Source organism: Siphateles boraxobius, unplaced genomic scaffold (assembly GCF_051911475.1).
Source record: "Siphateles boraxobius isolate OS27281-9 unplaced genomic scaffold, OSU_SipBor_1 26, whole genome shotgun sequence".
Lineage (NCBI taxonomy): Eukaryota > Metazoa > Chordata > Actinopteri > Cypriniformes > Leuciscidae > Siphateles > Siphateles boraxobius.
Window position 1 is genome coordinate 24,693,462 of NW_027508876.1, and position 27,741 is coordinate 24,721,202.

General features: G+C 37.3%; 1 protein-coding gene across 1 annotated transcript in view; it reads left to right on the plus strand.

Annotated features, from left to right (window-relative positions):
* The window catches only part of dpyda (dihydropyrimidine dehydrogenase a), a 177,723-nt gene that overhangs the window by 144,762 nt on the left and 5,220 nt on the right, over positions 1-27,741 (plus strand). The window contains exons 19-20 of the mRNA XM_077245078.1: positions 1,601-1,743; positions 17,229-17,408. Coding sequence (XP_077101193.1) covers positions 1,601-1,743; positions 17,229-17,408 — 323 coding nt within the window. The remainder of the gene's footprint in view (positions 1-1,600; positions 1,744-17,228; positions 17,409-27,741) is intronic.

Here is a 27,741-nt window from a genome sequence, read left to right on the forward strand (position 1 = left end):
TTATTCATCGGAATAGCAGGTGTGACGTGCAGCATTTTAGCAAGTGCCTCGGACTCACCAGAGATGAGAAGCTTCCCCCCCCCCATCCCGCAAACACAGACCCTCTAGTGACCTGACGATGGTTTCTGCAAGACTAACCATGACAACACGCCACACGACATGCTTCCGCATCATATGGAAACAATGAGGCTTGTCGTTTCCCAATAAGAAAACGAGGGTCGTGAAGGAATTTGACACCATCTGTCAATCTTTCAACGCCCTCCCCTGCTCCTTTTTATTTCTTTTTTGTCCATCAGAGTCTCATAAAAGCAATTCCCCCCCCCCCCCCCCCATGTGTTTGTAAACAGCTCTGGGGTGACAGGGTTCTACCTGTGGAGAGGCTGCAGTCGCTGAGAGTAGCTCATCCATTTCTAATGCAATTAGAGGTGTCAGTATCTCCTCCTGAGAAGCGCTTCCTGCATGGCCACTGAATATGGGTCCTCCTTCCATTTAAATCCGCTGGATTAGATTTGAGTGTCAGCTGGCAGACCTGCTAAGTGTCCCCTGACTAAGTAGACTGAAATGTGTGTCAGTGTATTACATAGCTTTTCAAATACTCTGTTTTTTATTGGCTTGCGCACAGAATGTTGTTGGAAAAAGATGAATCGACTGTCTCAGATGTTTCTCTGAAAATCCGGTAACACATTTAAGGCCCGTTCACACCAAGGATGATATCTATAAAAATATAATTCTAAAAATCGTTAAAAATATAAAAGAATAGTCCACACCTCAACTATAACGATAACATTTTCTGCACTTCGCTTGGCCTTTTATAAGATTTTTCGGGATAAAAATCTGAGAATCGAGATACGTCAGTAAAAGTCTTTGTATTCTTTCCATTTAATCTCATTGCTGCTGTCTAGGGGAAATGTTAAAAAGATGTATTTTGTGGAAACACATAATATCCCTTATTTATTTTATGTAGGATGAATGTGCATCCTGTGTTTGAAACTATTTGCTTTTGTTTCACATGTTCTGTAATATACGTGGAAATGCCGCCATTAACTTGCTTCTACATGCTTCTTCTGAGAAAATCGACTGAGACGGTGTTCCTTTAACACGAGTCCTCCGTATCATTAATAAGGGTCATTTAGCGTGTGGGAGAGAGCGCTGGCCTGCGCTCTTTGTCTTTAGTGACACCAGCGCCAAATGAGGAGAGACAATGTCTCCCACTGATCAATGAGGGGAAAAAAGGCTGCCAGTGAAATGAAGTTAAATCTAATGTGATAAACGGCCCCGTCTGTCAGCGGGATCAGATCAGAGGTTTTAATTTTATTCAAGACATTGCGGCTCAGGTAAATAAATAAAGGGTGTAATGTAAGGAGGCACAGCGCTCCCTAGAGAATCTCAGCCTGAAATTTTAGAGGATGAGATGCCGTTTAACAAAGATAATTTATGTCTGCTGTAGTCCTTCCACCTGAGATTCAAGATCTTCACACTGGACATTATTTTAATTTTTTTTCCCATCTATAAAAGTAAAAAATGGTTCCAGTGGGTAATTATATATATATATATATATATATATATATATATAACATTATTTTTTCTTGCATCTGTGCAGGAAATGCCATTCGGCCCATCGCATTGCGAGCAGTGTCTGCTATAGCAAAAGCTCTGCCTGGTTTTCCCATTCTGGCCACCGGGGGCATCGACTCTGCAGAGTCCGGATTGCAGTTCCTCCATGCAGGAGCCACAGTGTTACAGGTAAGTGATAGAGGCTGCATCCGAAATCGCATACTCTAAGTAATAAGTAAGTACTTTTCCACCGCTAAAAAGTATGTTCTATATAGTATAAATGTGTGTAATGTGAATGGACTACATTTGCCATGTTGGTATGTGACCTACCATTGTTAGTTGCACTTTTCCCATTCATAAATCCTCTCTCGTTGCCTCATGGGATAGTAAACTGTCCATCGTATGCACACTTCAGAAATTCGTCTAAAATAATTAGTCATCTTGGTACTCTTTGCCTAGTCTTTTATGAGTACTATGAATTCTGACATATTACTCTTGTCACATACCGTTTTCATCTACTATATAGTAAGGATGTATGGTGATTTCAGATGAAGCCAGAGTCTCTGTCCAAGACAGTGTGCAGTATCAGATCAGGCTGTTATATATTAACACTTTATTCAAATCAAACAAAAATGCTCTGTAGTGGGCTGAAAAACGAATCACTTGGTATAAGAACAGTTTTATTTTTTGGGGAAAGCATCCATGTACTTATAATTTGTACTTGTAATTTGACTTCAAATATGAAGTCAAAAACATTATTTTTCTCATATTTTACATTATTACAGCTCCTCTCTCTATAGTTCTGGATTCGATGAAGCCCCTCTTTCCGAAATACGAAATATACTGTTATTGGTGAGCTGGCCCAGTGTGTTGTGATTGGCATTACTTAGCGTGTGTTTCGGGAAATGTCCCACCCCTCCATAACAACAAGTTCTGCTCTAGTGTAAATATAAAGGATGGCGGCAATTTCAAACCCAATTCAGACCCTGACAATGTTAACAAACAAGAGGAGCATCCAGAACAGATTTCATGCACGGACTTTGCAAGCACGGATTTCACAAGACGTTTCAGAGTGGTATGTTTTTCTTGTGCATTATGGGTACGATGTTATCCACCATTTAATCATGATATTTGTTGGAAAACTATGGTTAAACAAACAGTAATCGATCACAAAAACATGGTTAATTTTCCTTATGGGCGGTGAACAGTAGTAAACAACTGTAGTAAACAACACTATATCAACACTAATGTTGGCTAGCAGGCGAGCGTAGCAACAACATAAAACTTATAATTAGAACTGTTAATAGATAACGCAACTACAAATAATTAGACATACTTACAAGTTGTCATCCACAAACAACACTGTAAAAGCTTTTGTGTTTAGCCTACATCATGGATCTGGAAGCTGTTCTTCGTAAAATGTGCAGCACACAGATAAACATCGGGATTATAATGTTCAGGAACAGTGTTTAAAATACATTTTAACCACTCTAAGCTCGTCAGCAAAATGAGGTGTGGACAAAACAGTGTATCTTTGACATATCAGCAGCTCATCCAGGCCTCGTCCTCATTTCTGCGTATTCCGTGGGTGGGGATTATTTAAATGGTTAATTTTAAATGATTAGAACATTATGACTTCATAAAGCCAGCAAAAATAGTGTTGTTGTCCAAACGAGCCGTTCATTGTAGGTCATGGAATGTGGATTCCGTTAAAAAACCCCTGTGGTGAAATTCAAGTTTTTAATGTAGTTTATATGTCTATGTGGTGTTTTTAATATGCTTTAAGACAACCCATGTGCAAATTCATTAGTCAACACAATTGCTTATTTTTTCCTTAAAACTGCTGTGAACTAAAGCGGTTTGAAATCGCTGGTGTTTCTGACATCACAAACTACCTTGTAACCAATCAGCTGGTGTGAGTGAGTGGAGGAGGGGCCAATTTGGAGATTCATAGAACTGTGTATACTAAATGAAGCAAGGGTGTAGAGTCACAGTCAAGCTATTTTAAGGCATGAATAATTTTTTTATAAGGAGAAAACAAATGTTAATATGTAATTTTAGGGATAAAGATGAGTTTTTAAGGGATAAAATGATTGACTAGAGTGGAGCTTTAAATAAAATATCTTCCTTTGGAGTAGACATTGAGCTTTGTAACCTTGCACATCTTTTTTATGCACAAACAGCAACATTACACACTAACTAAAGATGAAAAAGTGAAAAAGCACAATAGGACCCCAATGGTCCATGTAACGCTTCACAATTCAGTTTTCAGACCATATAATGCAAATGAAAAATTGAAACCATTTTTTTCCAATTACATTAGCCTATCAATGAATAGATGCCGGTTTCTCTCCTTTGTTCAATTTTACTTGTGCTAAATTGTGACTTCAGAAACAAACATTTGAATAAATGAAATCTAACCGATTCTCTATTTTTCGTCTTGTAATTTGCGCCGTGGGCGGTACCATTATCACGGGTGTGTGACCGTGGACTAACTTTACTATCATTTCATTGATGCAACTGCTTTATTTACACTGCATGCACGCTGAGGAGAAGCTTAAAAGACAAAACACACGACGACATTTTTCACCCGAAGTGCCAGTTTTTATTGATAGTAACTTCACTGTTAACCCTTGCTGTAAAAAAAGGCCAAATTCTGACAATATCATACCATTTTCCATTAAAACAGTGTTGCCAGTATTTTACTGTAAAAAAAACCTAGTAAGGTGTGTGCAAAATGTAGAATTCAGGTCGGCCTGGCCATCAGGAGCAGCGGGCGAAACGGTGGCCTGGCTACTTATTTCGTCCGCGCCGCTGGTTTGTATTTATCTAGGCTAGCCTACTTATTCGTTATTACTTTATTATATTGATGCATGCCTCGATGCCCCCGAATGATTTAAAAACTCTCCATTTGATGATTAACCGAAACAAGTTATGAATCGGCTATTCCTGACATGCAGCATATCATTAGATATGCATAGCTATTCACTATACATAGGCATATCAAATTCTCGGCTAAAGGCTTCTATTGTAATGAACCGAGTTAGTAACTGTTAAATTTAAGGGTACGAGAAGCTGTGAGAAGCACTAAACTTCAATGTTGCCGTGGAAACGAACAATGATGCCCTCGAGTGAAAACATCTGCATCTGAGGAGTTTACTATGTAGCCTAAACATTTTGTATGTTTGCATGTAGGCTAAATGAGATGTGAATGAAAGCTAACAAAATCAAAAAACATTTGCTAAACCTTATAGGCTAACTGTAACAAAATTATGAAGAAAGGAAAAGTGAAAAGACAGCTAGGATCAGTTCAGACAGATTTTAAACATTTTGCCTTATGTAAACATAGACTGTTAAACATATAAACATTAATTACTATTGCTATTTATTACTTTTTTCTTTTAATTTTGGGATATAGTCCTATTGAAGGTTCCATGTTCTACTCAAAAATAATGAAATGTAATATAAAATTAAAGTGCCTCTCACAGCTTCTCGTACCCTTAAATTTAGCAGTTATTAGCTCGGTTCATTACAATATTAGCCGGGTTCATTACGGTTTATTACAATGTTAGCCAAGATTTTCATATGCCTATATGTAGGTATCTAATGATATACTGCATGTCAAGAGTAGCGGATTCATAATTTGTTTTGGTTAATTATCAAATGGCGAGTTCTTAAATAATTCGGGGGCATCGAGGCATGCATCAATATAAAAAAGTAATAACGAATAAGTAGGCTAGCCTATAAATACAAACCAGCGGCGTAAGCGAAATAAGTAGCCAGGCCACCGTTTCGCCCGCTGCTCCTGATGGCCAGGTCGACCTGAATTCTACATTTAGCACACACTCTTAGAACGTACCAGGTTTTTTTTTTTTTTACAGTAAAATACAGGCAACACTGTTTTAATGGAAAATGGTATGATATTTTCAGAATTTGGCCTTTTTTTTACAGCAAGGGTTAACAGTGCACTTATTAACAATAAAAACTGGCACTTTGGGTGAAAAATGTCGTCCTGTGTTTCGTCTTTTAAACTTCTCCTCAGCGTGCATGCAGGGTAAATAAAGCAGTTGCATCAATTAAATGATAGTAAAGTTAGTCCACGGCCACACCCCTGTGATAATGGTACCGCCCACGGCGCAAATTACAAGACGAAAAATAGAAAATCGTTAAGATTTCATTTATTCAAATGTTTGTTACCGAAGTCACAATTTAGCACAGGTAAAATTGGAAAAAAAGGGGAGAAAAAGGCAACTATCCATTGATAATGTAACTGGAAAAACAAGAAAATGTCTGTTAATGTCTGTTTTCAATTTTTCATTTTTGCATTTGCATTGTATGTTGTGAAAACTGAATTGTGAAGCGTTACACGGACCCCCCCAATCAGTGTATGTTTCGTTTAGTCGTTTTTTAATTTGATATTGGAAGTAGAAAAATTAGAAAACAGTTCCGTTTTTTTTAAACGAAAAACAAGAATTTTGCTAGATTTTTTGTTTTTCGTTCTGAGGTAGAAAAATGAATAAACAGCTTGAATATTCGATTTCTACACGTGGGCGGGAATGAAACGCGCCTTTCCTCTGATTTGTCAGCCGAAGATCAAACTATTCTGTCATCAGTTCTTCCTCAGTTCCACACAGCAGAATAAGAGTCCTCCGCTGCTGCATCTCGTTTGTTGCAACTACATTTCATCTTTTTCTCACCAAACAACCAGAATGGCTCGACACAACCCGTACCGGGGCAGAGCCTACAGGGCTTTCCTCTGTGTAGATATAAATTCACCTACGCTGGTATGGCAGGGTATAAATGACGGCTGTTAGCATGGTCTCCCTCGCCCAGTAAGTTTAAAAAAATAATATAATTAATTGTAAATGAAATATTTTAAACACTAATACAAAAAGGAAAGAATAATGCATATAGCCTATAATAGGCCTAACGTTCATGCACAAACTGAAAAACGAAAAAGGAACTGTTTTCTCATTTTTCTACTTTCAATATCAAATCAAAAAACGACTGAACGAATCATACACGGATTCATATAGCACGTCTGATTTTTAATTTTAATTGTTTAATTATATATGCAAGATTTTTCTCATTCACTTCAGTAGTGTTTTGCTTTATTATAGCTTTTATTAACATTAACAAACATTATAATTTCATGAACATTAACAAACATTATAATTACTTTATAAAATACTTAATAGCTCACCACAGTGCTGCTCAAACTCATCATCACAACCTGGAAGAGGTTGCTTTGTTGTGTGACGTCACCATAATTAATTTTCTATGCAACTCAAGTCCAAATATGTTTCTAGTTTATGACACAATTTGTCATGGTGTGCATTGTGTGTGTGCATTGATACGCAATTACTTTTAATTGGTATAGTCAGCCCTGCATTTGTCTCAGCTGTATACAAAGTTTTAATTAGAAAACTTTGTTGTAAATGAGATACAGTATAGTTAAGCATAATATTTTGATTGCAGATTGAAAAGTGTTTCTAAACTCTCCACATCATGGCTTGCTTGTGTCTGGGGAGTAATCAAATAGAGAATCTGTATGCAAATTGAATCTCTATCTTTGAATAAATGCATTTACTATTTTTAAAGGTTGATTTAATGTTTTGGTAATGTCTTTCCCTCTCCTACCTGTTCAGTGGGAACACTTGGGATCTGAAGAGCCTTTTTGCATTCAGACATTTGTCCTTTGAGTTAATATGAAAATTTAATTACAGAATAACTTGGGCTCTTAATAGAATCATAATGCTTTCGATTACAGATCCTCCGCTTTAAAAAGCCGTAATTTGTATTTCATCTTACTCAATATAATCACTATTTGTGATGCTTTTCTTGCTTTGGAAATGTTCCTGCAAGTGATGAAAGAAAATGCGTTTTTGTGTTAATATTTTGGGTTTAGTGGAGGATTAGTGCTGTGAATCGTGGGGTTTGGATCTGGAAGATGAGTTTGTCGAGAACACCCGCTGTGACACGCGTCCTTTCAAACACATCAAAGAGTCTGACTGCTGAGAAACTGCATGCAACACACATCTGTGTGCTTCATCAGCGCTGCCGAAAACTGATTCTGATTGCTGCTTCCTTTGCAGTGTTTTATCCTCAAGGATAAAACTCGCTCAACCGGGCCTGGCTTGGTTTCGTTCCCCGCACGCCTGCCGAATTCAGGTCAGGTCTGGGTCAATGGAGAACGAACCACCTTTTGGTTTAGGAACGGCAGCGGTTGAAAGAATGCGCTGTAATTCGAACTGTTGCAATCAGCGAGACTTGTAGTCAGAACTGAAGGGACTTGGAAGGACTGAATGGGAGAATCAGGCTCTTCAAAAGACACAAAACGTCTCGGTGTAAAAACAAACGCTGTAGGCGCTCGCACTATTGTTTCTAAGCAGACACATCGATTCGACGGCGCATCAAAAGTATTCTCCCAAGAACAAATAATATAATGAAGTCCATTCATATCCTGTATTGATTTCTCCGGATCGAATAGTGTTGAACCTGTGGGAGTTTTGACTTTCCTTGGTTATTGAAGACAAGATATAGGGTATGTTGGAAGCAGAGCCTGATTTATCCCATTAACAACGAGAACTGCGAAACCGTAAAGATAATCGTGTAGAGCTTCCGTGATACCTGCAGTCTTTCTGGTGTAAATTTTCCTAAAAGTCAAGCAAATGTGTGCAAAAAAAGACAAATCATTCCATTCAAATGATACACGGCATCCTGGAGAACAGCAGATCCTTTATTAAAATCATAACTCAAAGTTCATGGCTGTGGTTCTTCCACATTTTGCACGGACTGTGGATGTCGCAATGATGTCAGATACACCAGCAGTCTGTGTCGCTCTGATAAAGAGCTCAGATTAGCATTAAGGATGTCTAGATTAGCATTGAAAATATTTGTTTTAGAAAATCAGTTCTTAAGGATGGTTCATCCCCTTAAAAAATGCTTGTTGAATCAACACGATTTTACAATTGAGTGATGTATAAATGTTTTGCAGATTGGCCTGAATCATTTGAGAGAACTGGTTCAAAAGAATGATTCATTTGAAAATTGCAAGATTTTTTGGATTACAAAAAAAGATTCAATTTCAGTTGCAAATACATCTTATTTTTATAAAACCAAAATAAGATGTGTTTGAAACATTGCAAAAATGCCTACCTGGTTGGTTTTATGTTTGGCTTCCTAGTTTTTCCATTCTTTTCCACTTCACTTTCAAAACGCTTATGAATGTCTGTGCGGCCATGAGCATTTTACTTTTAGTGGCAAGCCGCGGTGGGCAAGTGATATAATCGGTGTGCGGCTGAATCGCAGCAAGCCTAATGTCGATATAATGTGTTTTCACAAAAAACAATCCTAAAATCCTGACCAAACTGCAATGTTTTTGGAATGTTTGAGTTAGTTTTAATATATAATTTATTGAAACGTTACAAAAACAAACAAACAAAAAAACCTGTGAAAGTCTTTAGCTGCATCCAAAATCACATACTGTATAGTACTATATTTGGTTTGAAACTTACTTTGTGACAGCTAAACAGTGTGCTCTATTTAGTATGAATGTGTGTAGTATGAATGAAATTCTGACGTACTACATTTGCCATGTTGTCATTTGTCATGTGACATACGGTGTCAGTTGCGTCGCTTCACCATCATTCACAACTCCTCTCCCGTGGCCTCATGGGAAAGTAAAGTGTCCATCGTATGCACTCTTCAGAATCTCACAGGAAGTAGTAGGTCATCCGGGTACTTTTTGCCTACTGTTTTTTGGTCGCTATGCATTCGGACATACTACCTTTGGTACTGTTTTTTGCCTACTATAAGTAAGAAAGTATTCGATTTTGAATGCTGCATTTGTGCTTATGGAATGTATGTTTGTCTTCGACAACGATACTGACTTAGTTCACCCCAAAAAAAAAAGAATTATTTTCTCTGCAGAACACAAAAAAATTTATATTAGAAAATATTGAGGTCCATATAACACTAGAGCCCAATGAGATGTTTTTCAAAATATCTTTTGTGTTTCTCAGAAGAAAGAAAGTCATGCAGGTTTGGAACAATATGAGGGTAAGTAAATAATGACAGAATTCCTTTGCCTTTAAATGATTGTTCCTTTTTGTCTCGCTTCAAATTGCATAGCGTTATTTGACAAACCAGACGAGCTAATAACCCACATCACTGAAACGTTACTGGGTTTCTGCGAGCATATACTTTATTCTACCGCAGCTAATGTGACCCCCTTGTCAATCGATACTCTTTAGTTGATTCATTACCAAATACATCGCTTTGCAATCACCCTGTAGGGGATCCGGGGCTCCTCATGGTGCCGTATTGACTTTCATGTGTGATGATAGTGTAAAAGTAACCTACCTGTGTTTAGCGCCTGTTACTATTCAAGAAAAATCCAAAGATCTTGGAATGCTACTAGCTTAACACAGTCAAATGACTTTCATTTACTGAAGCAATGATGTCAAACGTTCACACTCACGGTGTTGTTGTAAAGTATAATGTCTGCTCCTTTAATAAGATTGGGCTGTTATGATAGATTTTCGCCTGTCATAATGAGACAGTAAAATAGCTGCATTTAGTGGCAGCTGTAGGAGATCAGGACAGCGTTTTCATAGGGAGGTCTTTGGGGGCAATGGAGCAATATTTCACTAATGGCAGTGCTGGTTCAATCTTAATGATCCACACTGTAATTTGGGTCCTTCCCGGTGCATGTAAACAGTTGCGAGCAGCAATAAAGAGACCGTCATCAAGTAGTAAAAATGACTTGTGGCCTAGAAAGCATCAGGATTTTGTAATTTCGTTTCAAACTGCTAAATGTTTCCGTAGAGAGGGGTGTAAAACAAAAGATTTGTCTTCAACAACACAAAGCGAGCTTTCAACAAGCAGCCTGGTTAGAGTCGGCCTCAGAAAACACATTTTTACAATGTTTGCTTTTAGTTAAGGTTACATTCTAGTACAATGTTCTAGATGTAAAATTCAGAACATGACATACTGTTTACGTATTTAGATAATTGTAGATCAACTGATAGATCATTTTAGTACATTTTATTTTCATATAATCAAATAAAATGTTATGGAAGCATTGTGAAAATGCCTATCTTTTTGGTTCTCTTTAAAGTCCCCCTGTAGTCAATAATTTGATCCCTTAAAACTCAACTTTGATCACCAAAATGACATACAAAAAATGTCCTTGAAAAAAAATTTATTCTTACATTAAAATAGCTTTAATGTAACTCTACACCCCTTGCTTCATTTAGTGTACACGGAACCATGATTATACAAATTATCCCTGCCTCCACTCACTCACAGCAGCTCAGAGATCCACTTTTTGACGATCCCACGTTGACCTGGGGTGCGTTTCCCAAAAGCATCGTTGGCCATCTATGATCACAATTTCCATTGAACTCTATTGGTAACGACGGAACTTGCGACCATAGTTGGCTTTTGGAAACGCACCCCTGATTGGTTACAAGGTAGTTTGTAACGTGAGAAACACCAGCGATTTCAAACCGCGTTTTTGAGACTGTCTTTGGGTCACAGCAGTTTTAAAGAGAAAATACTCAGCAATGTTGTTGACTTATGAATTTGTACATGGTTTGTCTTATAGCATATTAAAAACACCACATAGACATTTAAACAACATTAAAAGCTTGATTTTCACCACCGGGGGACTTTAAGTAGCCTCAAAACGTCAATATAATGTGTTTTCTCTTTTTTTTTTAAACTGCAACATTTTTGGAACATTTAAATTAGTTTTAAAATGCCATTTAAAGGAAACAGGATTTTATCATTTTATTTCATACTGCTAAATGTTTCCATGGAGAGGAAACAAATGATTTGTTAACAACATAGTGAGGTTTAACAAGCAGCAAGGTTAGATTCTGCCTCAGAAACCACACATTGTTTTTATAATGTTGCTTTGGTTGTAGTTAAGTTGAATCTAGTACAATTCTAGATGTAAAATATAAAAAAATATTGTAGCCAGAACGTGATGCGCAAGGCACTGTAAAAGAAAAAGTACAATCAACTTATACGTTTAAGTAATTTCAACTTAAATTGAACTGATTTAAAAAAAAAATGAGTTAAAGCTGCAGTAGGGAGTTTTGAGAAAATGTTGACTTAGCCTGAAAATTTGAACAAGCACAACTTACAGGTCCAACCCACTTGCTCTCTGCTACGCTACAGCCCTCCCTCCACAGCTCCTCCCCCACAGCGGAGCCTGCCGTGAACGCGCAGGCTAGTAAGCAGGACCACCGATGACGGCGGATTATAAACAGTTATGGAACATTCACTAATAGGGACGAAACATCAACAATATGCTTTACATTGACTATGGCCTGCCCATACTTTGACTACAAACTTGGTCCTCAAATCATTATGTATTTTGCAATACATGTAACTTTATAAGGTTGCACTCTTTCTATACGTTATAGCTACTAAAATAACGTTAAAGGATTAGTTCACTTTAAAAAAAAAACTTTTGCTGATAATTTACTCACCCCCATGTCATCCAAGATGTCCATGTCTTTCTTTCTTCAGTCGAAAAGAAATTAAGTTTTTTGATGAAAACATTCCAGGCTTTTTCTCCATATAATGGACTTCAATAGGACACAAACGTTTCAAGAACCAAATGACAGTTTCAGTGCAGCTTCAAAGGGCTTTAAACGATACCAGACGATGAATAAGGGTCTTATCTAGTGAAACGATCGGTCATTTCAAAAATAAATAAAAAACTTTAAGTTTTATAAGCACAAATGCTCGCCTTGCTCTGTTCTGTGATGCACGTTCGTGATCCTGTTCGAACTCGTTCATCCAAATGAACAAATCTTTTTTCGAGTCATGCATTGAATGCACGAAATGACTCCGAAAAAGACTCGTTCAAAATGAACAAATGTACGACGGTACGCGCTCGCGCTGTGCAAGAGAGGTGTGATCAGCGCGTACACGGGCGTGAATGACACTGTTAAGACATTCCTCCTGGCTCTGATTGGTTGTTTCTGACCGGGAGCGGTGTATTTCTGCAAATGGCAGTAGGACCACAGGGAGGAGCCAGAGGAGCTTGATTTTTTTCACACATTATCTGTCTCATATTCTACTTTCAAGACATAATGAGAGTTTTAACAAATATTTGTTTACAAAAGCTACCTACTGGAGCTTTAAAGTTAAAGCGATGTACAAACATGTTGGCATAACTTTTTGATCATATCATTTTTACAGTGTGTATTTGAAGACAAAAAAATATCAGTATAAAAACTGCAAATTGGAGAAAAGTGCATTTTAGTTGCAAATAAAAAATTTATTATATTATATACATCCAAAATAAAAAATATTGGAAATGTTCTGAACAAATAGGATTTTCAAAATGTACTATGTAAGGAAAAGCGGACTAAACTGCAATGTTTCCTGTATTTATTTAGGTTTTAAAATAACAAGCTTTACATCAAAATTAAAATGCTGTGAAAATACTGTTGTTTTTTGAGTGAATGTATGTTTATGGCAAAAATACAACAAAGCTACTTTGCAACGTTTATGCAATGCAGGTGTTTGGAATTCAAATGCGGGTGACTAAATGATGACAGACTTTTCATTGATGGGTGAACTATCCCTTTAAATCCACATGCATTTTCAGTTGTGCGACCACACATAAAAAAAGAAACGAAAGAATGCTTATATCAGTAGAAAAAAAGGCTAAAGGTTGCATCCACTTGTTAGATACCAAACTAGACTCCATTGACTAAATATAGTCCTCTGGTTCAGTGGCTTGTGAAACGTGTTTACTTCCAGTGACTTCCATAAAGATGCAGTCTTTTACCTGAAGCGCTAGACAAAATATCAGTTGCTCGTATTTTCCCGGTGTGTTGGTCAATCGGTGCGAATCAAAAAGGACAAGAGCTTCATGCATAGTCATTGTAACATTTGGATGCCAAACTAAATCTCTTTGGGGGAGATGCACGGCTAAATGCCAGGATTTTATTGCAGGAAATAAAAGAGCAGACAGAAAGAGAGAGAGAGAGAGAAAGAGAGCAAGATGAGGGTAGAGGGATATGGAAAGAGCAGGAGCGCTGAATCTAAAAGCGTCTGAGATCTCTGAAGGAGTCGAAATCAATGCAGCACCAGTTTTCAACGCAGATAAAAAGGACCTGCCGTCTCAATTGCCTGGAAACTACTTAGAAATTCTCACTTCAAATTTATTTCAGGCCTCGGCCACATTAGCGCTAAATACTCCGGGTCAGGATAGCTTTGATGTTCTGCATCAAATGAAAAGCAATAATGGGCAGCGACTCACAGAACAACAAGCCTTGGATTTTACGGCCTCATCAGACATAGGATCACACCGTTTAGTTTTGTTTGCTCTTCTTTTAATCATAATGAATCATTTGTTAGCTCAAATCCCAGGGTTTTTTAGCACAAAAATGGATATAGCACATTCGTGTCTATTCATTGTTTTGCTTTGATGAGCAATAGACCACCCATCCTTCCTTCGTAGGACCACCGATCCTCACAAACCTGTTAAAACGGTGTCCAATTGACGTCGTCTGCTCTGTTAACTGCAATAATTACGAATCAATTGTTAAACTGCGGCAGGCATCAGTGGACTCGCGTATTTGTTGATGTTAAATCAAGGTGAAATGACATCGACCTGAATTGGCCTCGTTCAAAAAAACAAACATTCGTTTGTGATGTGTAGATACGAACTGTGGCATATGCGGGGAGAGAAACAAGTTTTATGCAAATTAGAATTCTAATGAAAACATATCTCCCAGAGATGCGCTAGCCAGGGTAAATGCCTTCATTTTCTCAGCATGAGGTATGCCGCGTGGGATTTAATTTTTAAATATACAAATGACGCAGCACGGCCAATGATCTGCACCCCCCTCCTCCTGAGAAAGTCTTTCTTGTGACTGTGAGGAGGAGGGAATAGGGCTGGGAATTGTTAGGAATGTAATGATTTGGTTCCGATTCCACTTAACGATTTCAGTTCCTTAATGATTCCATTTGCAGCCCCCTCCTTTCTCACTAAACAAAACATTGTAGTATTGAAACATTAATGTTTTTGAAAGAAGCCTGCATTTATTTCATCAAAAATACAGAAACATACAGTAATATTGTGAAATATTATTACAATTTAAAATAGTGGTTTTCTATTTTAATATACTTTCAAATATAATTTATTTTCTGATGCAAAGCTAAATTTTCATCAGCCATTACTCCAGTCTTCAGTATCACATGATCCTCCCGAAATCATAATATGCTGATTTATTAGCAATGTTGGAAACTGTTGTGCTGCTTAATATTTTTTTGGAATCTGTGATACTTTTTTCAGGATTCACTGATGAATAAAAAGTTAAAAAGAACAGCATTTATTTAAAATGTATATATTTTTCTAACAATATAAATCTTTACTGTCACTTTTTTTTATCAGTTTAACATATCCTTGCTGAATAAAAGTATTAATTTCTTTAAAAAAAAAAAGAAAAAAATTACTGACCCCAAACTTTTGAACGGTAGTGTATGTTGTTACAAAATATTTCTATTTTAAATAAATGCTGTTCTTTTTTAACTTTTTATTCATCAAAGAATCCTGAAAAAATTATCACAGGTTTCAAAAAATATTAGAATATTAGAAATATTAGCACATTAGAATGATTTCTGAAGGATCATGTGACACTAAAGACTGGAGTAAAGATGCTGAAAATTCAGCTTTGCATGACAGAAATAAATTATATTTTAAATTATATTAAAATAGAAAAAAAATATTTTAAATTGTAATAATATTTCACAATATTACAGTTTTTCTGTATTTTTGATCAAATAAATGCAGGCTTGATGAGCATAAGAGACTTAAAAATACAAAAAAATAAAAATAGTAATGTTTCCAAACTTTTGACCTTTACTGTATAGGGCTTTCGATTTAACACGCGTTAAAATAATTGTGCACCCACACCAGACCTAGAACTTCTTACATTTCATACAGTTGAATGGTGACGAACACCAGCTCACTGTGTAAAAGATCCTATAGAATGCAGTTAGAATGTCCCTAAAATTCAAGATATCACAGCAAAAATGCAGGTTTTTATCTCATTATGGCCTATATGATATGATATGATATAGTTAAACAGTTTCAGTAGCATTGCAGGACAATCTGTCTATAGTATTTTAGTGCACTTTTTAATCTGCATCGATGGAGGACTGCAGACGTTCAAGAACTGTTAAAGGAATGAAAATCAATCTAAAAATTCAACTGGCTATGAATAAGAACCCTTTATCAAACCCAATCGTAAAACTAAAAGCGAGATATCAGATACAAACTCCGAGAGAGTCTTGATCCAAAGGTCTACGTGTCGAGTCAGGAACCAGCTGTGAGCGTTTGCAAAGCGACTGAATGCTAATCCTGTGAAAGAAGGCAGTTCTCGGCCCGACTCTGGCTGATGTCAGATCGGTGATAGCGCCAGGAGATAAGCGTGTCTTATCTGCTTCCTTAAGACGCGGTGTGACTGCCATCTGAAGTGCCGTAGACACTTGCACAAAGCCAGGCTTCAAGCGCTCCGCACGTATCACAGTCTCTGAGCTACAGAAGTATAAGAGTCAATGGAAAGGGCTTGGGCGCGCGCTGACGTGCGGTTGATGAGTGAGCATAAGCTCTGCGTTATCGGACTCGTCTCTGCCCTGCCAGTAATGAGAGAATGAATTAGATTTCTTTTAAGGTCAATTGTATTCTGCATTTCATACCATGTGCGTTGTAGTACTGCTTTGATTCAGCATGCTGACGTTTGTCTTTTGAAGGATGGCACATGTTTTAATGACCTTCATTTCTCTCTCTCTCTCTCTCTCTCTCTCTCTCTCTCTCTCTCTCTCTCTCTCCCTGGATGTGCATGTGTATCTGTGCATACAGTATATTTATTTGCATGGGTTTTATTAGTGTGCATGCAGCCTAGTGGTTAATGGTGTGACCTGGTATCTGAAGCATTGTAGGTTGAACCCTACAAACCTTACAATTTTACAACTTAAAGGAATATCTCACCTAGAAATTAAAAAATGCAGCCTTTATTTACTAATTTACTGAAGTTTTATATTTACAAAAAATATTTGTATATATATATATATATATATATATTGTTGTTGTTGTTTACTTTATTTTTTACTGCCGCAAACCCAAAGATTTGTCACCTTAAGGTGTTCCAAAAATGTTGTGTTCCAAAATTTTGATGGTATCAAAAAGAGCAGCAAAAATGAGTCTTCCAAACATTTTATTTTATTTTATTATTATTGTATTTTAATTAATTCATCTTTTTATTTTATTCTATTTACAGATTCTATGGCTATCACAGAGACGTGATTTCTCAGTGCTCCTGTTTCAGTCATATTTGTTGGTTGTAGAAATATTTTATATGTGGTATTAAAAAATACATGCTTACAGCAGCTTTAAGATGGTGCAATTCTGTCACGATGTTGCGTGTATGTGGAGGTGTATTGTGATTTTTAATACATTAATAAAGACATTTATTTATTTATAGCAAAATAGTAGCGAGAGGACATGAATGTAATACGAATTGGGAAATGCTGCAAGTCAGATGTGAACTTGCATTGCCCATATATGCACTAATTACTAAACCACAGCTCCGACCTGAACCGTTATTAAAGAATCTGGCTCAACTTGTGTATTCCCACAGGTGTGCAGTGCGGTACAAAACCAGGACTTCACTGTGATCGAGGACTACTGCACTGGTCTGAAAGCCCTGCTCTACCTGAAAAGTATTGAGGAGCTCCAGGACTGGGACGGCCAGTCTCCTCCTACGGCCCGCCATCAGAAGGGGAAGCCTGTGCCTACACTGGAGGAACTAAAAGGAAGGGTAAAAGACTTCACAGCTGTATTAAAACATCCTTTTACTGATGATTACCCCTCCCCAACTTCCTCTCACACTGCTTTCATTATTACAGTTCTCTGACATGCCATTAAGGAGCTAAACGCAATTCCCATAATTCTACAGCTTTAGGAACAAGTGCTCATTAATGCAGCATTAGTGTTACACCCCGGACTTGCATCCATCCATTTGCTTGTTGTTAGTTCGTAAAATTCCATGTAATAACAGCGCTGTCCAATACACAGAGTGCAATCTCAAAGGTGAAAGAACATTATAGTGCAGCGCTTAGTCGTTATGGTCCTGTTTTACTGTTTCTTCTGCTAAAACGAAGCACTTGGACCAAATTGAGCAGTTTTAACATGGGTAATGTTAAAGTGCGCACAAGGTCTTGCAGATGGATCGAATTTTCCCAAGTTTGAATGACCAAAGGAGCTTTGACTTCCTGTAGAAAATAATTGGTTTATTTTTATATCTCAACTTTTATTCCTCGCACACGGCATTTACATGGCAGCAACAAAATAATATAGAATCAGAAAATGAGATTTGACAAAGGCAGCTTTTCACGCTTTTAATGGTTTGTACTTCACGTGTACGTTCAGCCCTCGGTAATCTCCCTCATTATTTGTGCACAAGGAATATTAGGCGGCAATGTAAATGAGCAAAACTTCAGAAAACTCCTTTCAAAGCAGCGAATTAAAGGCCTTTATCAGATCACAGCCTTTCTGCTAATACACCAGCCGAGGGAAAAGCTTTGAAGCCCGCCTAGTGTTTTCTAACACGCTAGCTGCGACTTCTCAGCTTCTGACTGCAAGGCGGCTCAGCACAATAGTTTAAATGCTAATGGCAAATGAGCGTTGGGGAATGAAGGAATAAAACGAAAGAGAAGCAGGCTGAGAAGTGTAAGTCATTTCCATGTCGACAGGACATTAGTGCTGGAATTGTGGCAACAATGGGAAAGCCGAGGGAAGCTGTGGAGTGTCGTGTAGAAACATCACAGCGGTCCACGTGTCCCCAGGCAGAGTAGAAACCCATTCACGGTTCCTGCTCAAAAGAAGGGAAAGTCACTCACCGCACGGGTCACGGGGATGTATGCTTGACAGGCGGTCTTTTGTAAACCGAGAGAGAAGAAGAAAAATCAATGAACAGTAGACCATGTGAGCATTGTACTTCACATCTGCTATTGGACTGTTCTGGCAAGCTACTTCACTGTCATGTGGATATATAAGAAAACTAGATTTGCAAGGGGAGATGTGATAAAGACCAATCACAATTCATTATGCATGCATTATGACATCATTGCTGGCAAGTACAAAAAGATTTGTTTCGACATTTGATCCTCGGTAAAATAGGGTGTTTTATCAGAAATGCATTTCTGATTTACACCAACATTCAAAAGCTTGGGGTCGGTAGGATTTTTTTTATGATATGTATTAAATTGATAAATTACAGTAAACACATTTATACACTAACAGTACCGTAACTCATTTAAACAGTACATACATTTATGTTATTCAATTAAATTATGTTCTTTTTAACTTTCTGTTCATCAAAGAATCCTGAAAAAATATCACCATTTCTATAGAAATATTAAGCAGCACAACAGTTTTCAACATTGATAATAAGAAATGTTTCTTGTGCAGCAAATCTGCATATTAGGATGATTTCTGAGGGGTCATGCGACACTGAAATAAATTACATTTTAAAATAAATTCAAATAGAAAATAGTTTTTTTTTTTTATTGTAATACAATTCCACAATATTACTGTTTTTACTGTATATTTTAATCAAATAAATGCACCAATGGTGAAGATAAGAGCCTTTCTTTAAAAATACAATGGTTTTATTATAATTTATTTTTATTAAATTAATTTAAAATGTAATTTAATTCATAAATGGAAGAAAAAATTATTCTGCATTGATAGATGTGATCATACTAGCTAGTTTACGTCAAATTTATTTTTTAGAGATATAGAGGCATAAATTCCATCTATTGTTGATTCATTCAACGATTCAAAACTGTTCAAACCAAAGAGGAAAAGATCAGACAGAGGTTGACTATTCACATTTTCTGAAGGTAGTTCATTTTACCATCATTCTGGCTTTATAATTTTAAACTATTTTATTGCATCTTTTAACATACTTTTTCCTACTCTTTCCTACAGTGTTAAATTCACTATCATATTTGCATGGAGAATCTATCTCCAATGCTGCTGGTATTACCAATCCCGTAATGATTTCATATTTGTTTTGCATTATTTTTATAGGTTCAAAATTAATTGACTAGCTAGCTTTTCCCCAAAAAGTGAGAAATATCATTTCCATCACATGTAGTGTATCTGGACCATTTCAGTCACTGTGTGTTCATACACCAACATAACAATATAAACTAAGGTTTGAAAAACATACCTGGAAGCATCTGGTTTAAAACAAACAGGTATGTATCTGTGACACACACACACACACACACACACACACACACACACACACACACACACACACACACACACACACACACACACACACACACACACACACACACACACACACACACACACACACACACTCACACACAGAAAGTCTCCATCTGTTCCTCTTTCTCCCCTAACCAGGGCGTTGTGTCGCCCCTGACAGTGTGAGGCAAGACAACCTTGCTGAAGGCTTCATTACCATTATAGTCGTGCCAGGCAACAGTGAGCTGCACAGGCAGCCGGAGCGCTGTTTACAAGTGTTAATACCCCCACGGTCCAGCCTAGCTGAGAGAAAGCGGATCAGATGTCCAGCAGACACACAAACAGGCAACAGTTTCAGTGTTGCACTGCCTAAGCGCAGCGTTTTAGAAATGGCAGAGGAAACCCAACTGCTCATCCCCTGAGAGAACGATGCTCGCTGCCTCGGCGGGAAGAAAAAAACAAACTTGTCTTTTGCTGAACGCTCCCTTAGGCTCTGTTTTATAAACCACAGCGACTTCTGTGCTCTTGTCTTCTTTCCTTCACGTTGTGGAGTTATCAAGCTGCCTTTTTTATTCTTTGTGGCTACCAAATTTGCTCATACCCTTCGCTGTCCTCCATCACCCTTTCTTATCTCTTCTGTCTTCAGTTTGGCACTGTTTTTCTCTGTCTTTTTATTCCTTTGCTCTCTCTCTGTCTTTCAAGCTTTATTTAAACCGTGTCCGGTATGGTGCTTGACTGCTCACTGTTTTCAGTCTCATCGAACTTGCCACAGGTGAACTGTCAGTGATGTCTAAAAGCGGTCTGACAGGTAATATCAGTCTGGAGACCTTCACTGGCTGACACAACACCTTCTTGTATCCCAGCTTAAAGGGATAGTTCACCCAAAGATGAAAATTCTGTCATTAATTACTCACCCTCATGTCGTTCCAAACCCGTAAGACTTTCATTCGTCTTCAGAACACAAATGAAGTTCTTTTTGATGAATTCTGAGAGAGTTCTGTCCCTCCATTGACACTTTGACGCTTCAAAAAGTTTATAAAGAGATTGTACTAAATGAGGTTCATTCTTGTGTTACGCAGCACATTTGAGCTTCTGTGAGAACCAATGAGATTCATTCTCGTGTTACGAAACAAGTTTGAGCTTCTGTGAAAACCAATGAGGTTCATTCTCGTGTTACGAAACACGTTTGAGCTTCTGTGAGAACCAATGAGGTTCATTCTCGTGTTACGAAACACGTTTGAGCTTCTGTGAGAACCAATGAGGTTCATTCTCGTGTTTCGCAACATGTTTGAGCTTCTGTGAGAACCAATGAGGTTCATTCTCGTGTTACGCAACACGTTTGAGCTTCTTTGAGAACCAATGAGGTTCATCCTCGTGTTACGAAACACGTTTGAGCTTCTGTGAGAACCAATGAGGTTCATTCTCGTGTTTCGCAACATGTTTGAGCTTCTGTGAGAACCAATGAGGTTCATTCTCGTGTTTCGCAACATGTTTGAGCTTCTGTGAGACCCAATGAGGTTCATTCTAGTGTTACGCAGCACATTTGAGCTTCTGTGAGAACCAATGAGGTTCATTCTCGTGTTTCGCAACATGTTTGAGCTTCTGTGAGAACCAATGAGGTTCATTCTAGTGTTACGAAACACGTTTGAGCTTCTGTGAGAACCAATGAGGTTCATTCTCGTGTTACGAAACACATCTGAGCTTCTGTGAGAACCAATGAGGTTCATTCTCGTGTTACGAAACACATTTGAGCTTCTGTGAGATGCAATGAGGTTCATTCTCGTGTTTCGCAACACGTTTGAGCTTCTTCGAGAACCAACGAGGTTCAATCTTGTGTTACGCAACATGTTTGAGCTTCTGTGAGAACCAATGAGGTTCATTCTCGTGTTACGAAACACATTTGAGCTTCTGTGAGAACCAATGAAGTTCATTCTCGTGTTACGCAACACGTTTGAGCTTCTGTGAGAACCAATGAGGTTCATTCTCGTGTTACGCAACACGTTTGAGCTTTTGTGAGATCCAATGAGGTTCATTCTCGTGTTACGAAACACGTTTGAGCTTCTGTGAGAACCAATGAGGTTCATTCTCGTGTTACGAAACAAGTTTGAGCTTCCACAAGAGGTTTGTTCTCGCTCGTCAAGCAGGTTCGTTTGAGCTGTTTATTTTCATTGATCACTGTTTATATGTTAATAAAAGCCTAAATTCAATCTGTTCATCATAAAAAGCGATCGTGCCTCTTCAGAAAATTTGGACTAAACTGCTTGATTCATATCAATTAGTTTTATAATCTTTTTATGAACATTTTCATGCGTCAAAATGTCGGTTGCGTAGCTGTCAATGGAGGGAAAGTAAGTTCTCATATTTCATCAAAAAGATCTTCATTTGTGTTCCAAAGATAAACGAATGTCTCACGGGTTTGGAATGAAATGAGGCTTAGTAATTAATTAAAAAATGTTTGGGGTGAACTAACTCTTTAATATGCAGAGACATCTATAAGTATCCCATTTATAACTTGATTTACTTGAAAAAGATTCACACTGTTTTAACATCCCATTCCAAACTCACTCACCTCATCCCAACCAACTCACTTTTCTCAACCAGTGGCATGAGTTTTGGGCTGGACTACCTGTTTGACCGGACCAATGACAAACAGTGTGTTTGGGAAATTAATTTGAACGCATTCTTTGTTTTTGCAATTCTGTCTGGTGATGTTAGTGGCACAGAAATCACACACTTTATTTTTAAAAGCCCACCCACCCCCCATGTTTATTTTAGGTGACATATGGGGTCATTTGTGCGTAGAGATATGAACGGGCCTGTGGAGAACAGTTCAGAGCACTGCTTTAGTGCACATTAGATATGAAGGGACCGCTGTCCTGTTTGCCTGGCCAGAGTGAAGATGTACTGTTATTGCCCAGCTATTGTCCGACCGCTCAATGGGGTCTTTCATTAGCCTTCTCTCAGATCTGACCCACGAGACAATGGCCAATCGCAATGCATAACACGCTGCTAATGTCATTCCGGGAAGCCTTAGTGCCGTAAAAGTGTGATGGGCTAAAAGGAAGGGTTTGACATGGAATTACGGTTGAATAAATGTATGGCCAAGGGAAAAAAAATACTGTAGAAGTCAATGGCTACCGTCAACTGTCTGGTTACCAACATTCTTCAAAATATATTCTTTTGTGTTCAACAGAAGAAAGAAACTCATACAGGTTTGGAGTAAATTATAAAATAATTTTCATTTTTGGGTGAACTTTCCCTTTAAAGGATTGCTCTGAGTTATGAGTTATGATTTAAAATAAAATAATAGTTAATATGACTGTTTCTTGTTAAATGTGAAGTGTGTATTTTCTGAGCCCCTAGCATTACCAAATTTAAAGGGGTAATTCAACGCTGGCAAAATAGGCTTTTTTGGAAAACATTTTTGGAACTGGTGCAACCGGACTAAAGAAAACAAAGAAATAAGGCAGTTGCCTTCCGTTTTGCCAAATAGGTTGGAAAACTTCAACACCCATAATGCACTGGGTTGCCATCCATACGTTTTGTCATCCGGTGACGTTTTGCTGACGAATAAACGCAATTTATTTTCTGTAAAGGTTACACAGAGAATGAGTAAGCATTGTTGATTTACATATACTACTGACATTGTAACTATACAAAACATATTAAAAATCGGTGAAGTCACACTTTAATTATAAAATAGTTAAAATAAAAAAGCTTTTCAAACAGGTTTCCAGAACACACCCTCATCATCCATTGGTTGGTCAAAAAGACCTCCCATCCTAAACTTGTCTCATTGGTGGTGGCACTGTTGCTTTTGTTGACTTTTAACCAGTGCTATTTTAGTATTATTTATATACTATTTTATAGTATATTTATATACTGTTAATGTTATAGCGCGTTTGACATTTGTATTAGTTTTTGTTTTCCAAATATTTTCTATGGAGTAAAGTACATTTTCTGGATATATAACATTCTATAAATATTTTATTTTTTTCAGTTCTATTTTTTATAATTTTACTACAATTTGTTAATTTTATTTTATTTCAGCTTTATTTCAATTACCAAAAATAGATTTTATTTTTAGTTAACAATAACAGCACTGAATTTACATAAAAAAATCACACAATTCACCTTTAAATTGTAGTTGTTTATAACGTTGGTGACGTAAGACATGACAGTAGTTGTTTCAGTGATTGTCTCCTCTTTGTAATATTGTGTTCTGTGTAAACAATAAGTTGAATCAAGCAGCCTGTCTGTCACATAAATTAATCTTTGCGTGGCTGATGTGTGGTATGTGTTGCTTACAACTGTACAAGTGAGAAAATGTGTGTGTAATATAAAAAAAAATGCATCCAATTAGGAGAGTCTGTGTGATAGCAGGAGACACAGGGCCAGTAAGTAGGGTGGTGGACGCCACCCGGTACTTTTCATTAAACAAGACACAGCACGATGACTTTTCAGTAGTGGGTCACTAAATTATTACAACAAAAATAAGCAAAGATAATGCACATCATGCTGGGAGTTTGGAGACGAAAGCCTCCCCTTAATGAGCTTGAGAGAATGTCTTCTTCCCTGGGAGTCGCACCTAGGGCCGGGCTCTTAACTTTACGCTGTCTCCCAGGGCCTCACTCTCTCACTGCGGTTTATGCTGGTTCAACCGAAAGCCTCTCGCAGTGTCATGAAGAAGTAGAAATGAGATGACAGGAAAACATTGTGGTTGTAAAAAGACTTTGTGCTGTCCTGGGTTCAAATTAATGAGGGTTGAACGCTTTTAGATAAATTTAGGTTTTCATATTTAATTATAGTCTGCTGCAGTGGTTGAGTGTGGATAAATCACATGATTATTATGCTTCAGGGTTGTTTATAGCATTCTTTATGACTTTTATTTTTGACTCATGAGTTGATATCTTTCCTTAATGGCACAATGAGCAGTTGAAAGAGCAATAACACTTAATAGTTGGATCGCATGTAAGCGCTCGGCTGAGAAACGACGCCTGGCTTTGCTTTGAACCCGCGCCGCTCTTTCATGTAGGTAGCCTTGTCATTGCCCGTCTTTGAGTTTTTCACCTTCAGACTTGTTGCTTGACACCCGCTCGCTGTTCCTGAAGAAATCAGAAGAGCGAAAGATTAACATCTTTTGATCACTGACATCGACTCTGACATTAAATGAATGTTTTATTTTGTCTATGTGACGAAAAACGGCATTCAAATGCACAGCCTAACTCGCTCGCCAAGAAATGTCATCTGTTGGCTTCGCATGAACTCTAATGTGGAATATCTTCAGATCTGATTGTAGTTCGATCTGTAATGCGATTATGTGATGCATGTTTCCCAGGTTCGGCTTCAAGCGCTACAGGGATAGTTCATGTAAAAATTAACATTCTGTCATCATTTATTCATCCTCATGTCATATGACTTACTTCTACAGAAAGAAAAAGCAGATACTGTTTCAACTGTGTCTGTCCGTACAGTGAAAGTCAGTGGGGTCCAAAGCAACAATGGAAAAATACTCTAGACAGACATTTTTAAAAGTATATTATTTTGAGTTTCTCAAAAGAAAAAAGGCTTAGATGTTTGGAATTACGCTGATTTTTTATTTTTTTTAGGGTGAACTGTTCCTTTAAGGTCCCTTGATGTTTAGATATTTTTCTTCAGTCTAATTCAAATACATGCTGTTCTTTTATACTTTCTATTCAAAAATCCTGAAAAAAATGGTTTGTTTTTGACATTTAAATAATAAGAAATGCTTTCTGCTTAGAAGGATTTCTGAAGGATCATGTGACACTGAAGACTTCAGTAATGATGCTGCAAATTCAGCTTTGCATCACAGGAATAAATTACAGTTTAAAATATATTAAAATAGAAAACAGTTATTTTATAATTACTTTTTTTATAGTATTACTGTTTTTTTATCAAATAAATGCAGCCATGGTGAGTATAACAGACATTTTATGTATGAAAACAAATGATTCATACTTCATAAAAATGATGCTTTTCAAATGTAACATTTCAGCATTTATTTTACAGTATTTAATATTCCCGTATTTAATTTAAAGATTTCTCCATATGCAACCATAAAGTTCCGGACTAAGCCCTGAATATCCACTGACATAGAGCCGCCAAATGTGTAGGAATCCTATGGGTAGAACAGGGAGACCAGCAAAAATCCATCTACCGTGTTTCAGAAAGCTACTAAGACCTGTTTTTTTAAGCATGGTGAGAATTGGCTTGGATAATTAAATAAGTGAAGCCATCCAGGTTCTATATGAGAAGCTCACTGAGAGAGTGTGAAGTGGCCAAGATCACGTTTCCTGTCGCCACACTCCTCCTGAATCCATCAACAGGAGAATCTTCCACACACAATTCCGAGCGAGCCGGCAATCCCTGTTCGTCGGCACAGTAATGTCTTAAGCCTGAATGGCAAATGAATATTTTTGCAAATATATTGCATGATTTTACAGTACAGGGCCTTCAAAAGATACAAAAGTGGTAAACCAAGGACAATAATCTCTCAGAAATCATTCTGCGTGACCTACATCAGTTTTCATTTTACTTTTTATGCACAAGCGATTTTGACTACGTGCGCAGCTGCTTCGGGGACCGCGAATGTAATATCGATCGTGCGTGCTTGCCAATACGTTTTCTTTCTTTTAACATTAAAACACTGCCTCGTGCAAAACGCCACAAACCTGAAGTCTCACCTCAGCGTGGAATGAAAGCGGTTAAGCCCGGAGCAGATTAGACTCTAAACCGCTGTATGTTGACAGAAGGGATCTCATTAATTTTCAAAGATGAAAAAGAGTAGCCACTCCTCGAAAGGGAGCAGCGTGTGTCTTTAATGCCTTTGTTTTCCTCTCCTGTGAGCGTGTGTACTTCTAATGAGGGATGCAGCGCTGATGCTTTGGCACACATGGCATATGAAGCCCGATGAATCAGTAATCACTAGTAAGCATTAATATCGGTCTTCTTGGTGAGAGCATCTTAAAGGAGAACACATGGCACTGTATGAAAGGAAGAGCGTGCTTCAGAATTCAACGTAATTGAGTTTGACAGGAAATATAATTGGTTACCTCAAAGAAAACTCACCTAAATCACCAAATGATATCAGGCATCTGTTTTTGGAGAGCATTTAGTATAACAAATGTCCGGAGAAGAACGTATCCCACTGGTTATTCCTTTAGTGAATTGGATGGTAGAACCCAATAAATAATATTAAATTAATACTGGTTCTTGGGGTAAATTATTTTACTATTAGGCCTATAGTATTTATAAGGGATGCACAGATGTATCGGCCAATAATCATTATCGGCCGATAAAAACAATTATTTTCACTATTGGCCATTGACCAATTTTTTAAAGAACAACCAGTGATCAGGGCCTGTCAATCAGAAGGAAGTGGAAAACTACAGTACCTTTATTGCAACTGAGTTGTATACGTACTTTTTATTTTTTATTTGAGTGTACATATAAGCCTATATGTAAAAATAAATAGTGATTGAATGTAATAATTTGGGCTCTGTTGTTAATTTCAACATTATAATATAGTAATGTACCAAATTAAAGGGGTCCCTGTATGGTTTACAGATTTATTTGGAGAGATTTTTATTCCCTAAGAAAATCATCGGTATCGGCAAAAAACATTCTGAATAATTGGCATTGGTAAAAAAAAAAAAAATATGTATTGGTATTAGTTTTTATTAAAATTTTGAATTTGCTTTTATTTTTATATTTTAATTTTTTAATTAAATTTTTTAAAAATATTTCTATTAATTTTAGTACTTTTGTACTTTTTAGTTTTGTATCTAATATTTATGTTTTATTTTATTCCAGCTTTATTTCAATTGTTGTTTTAGTTAACAATAACAAAA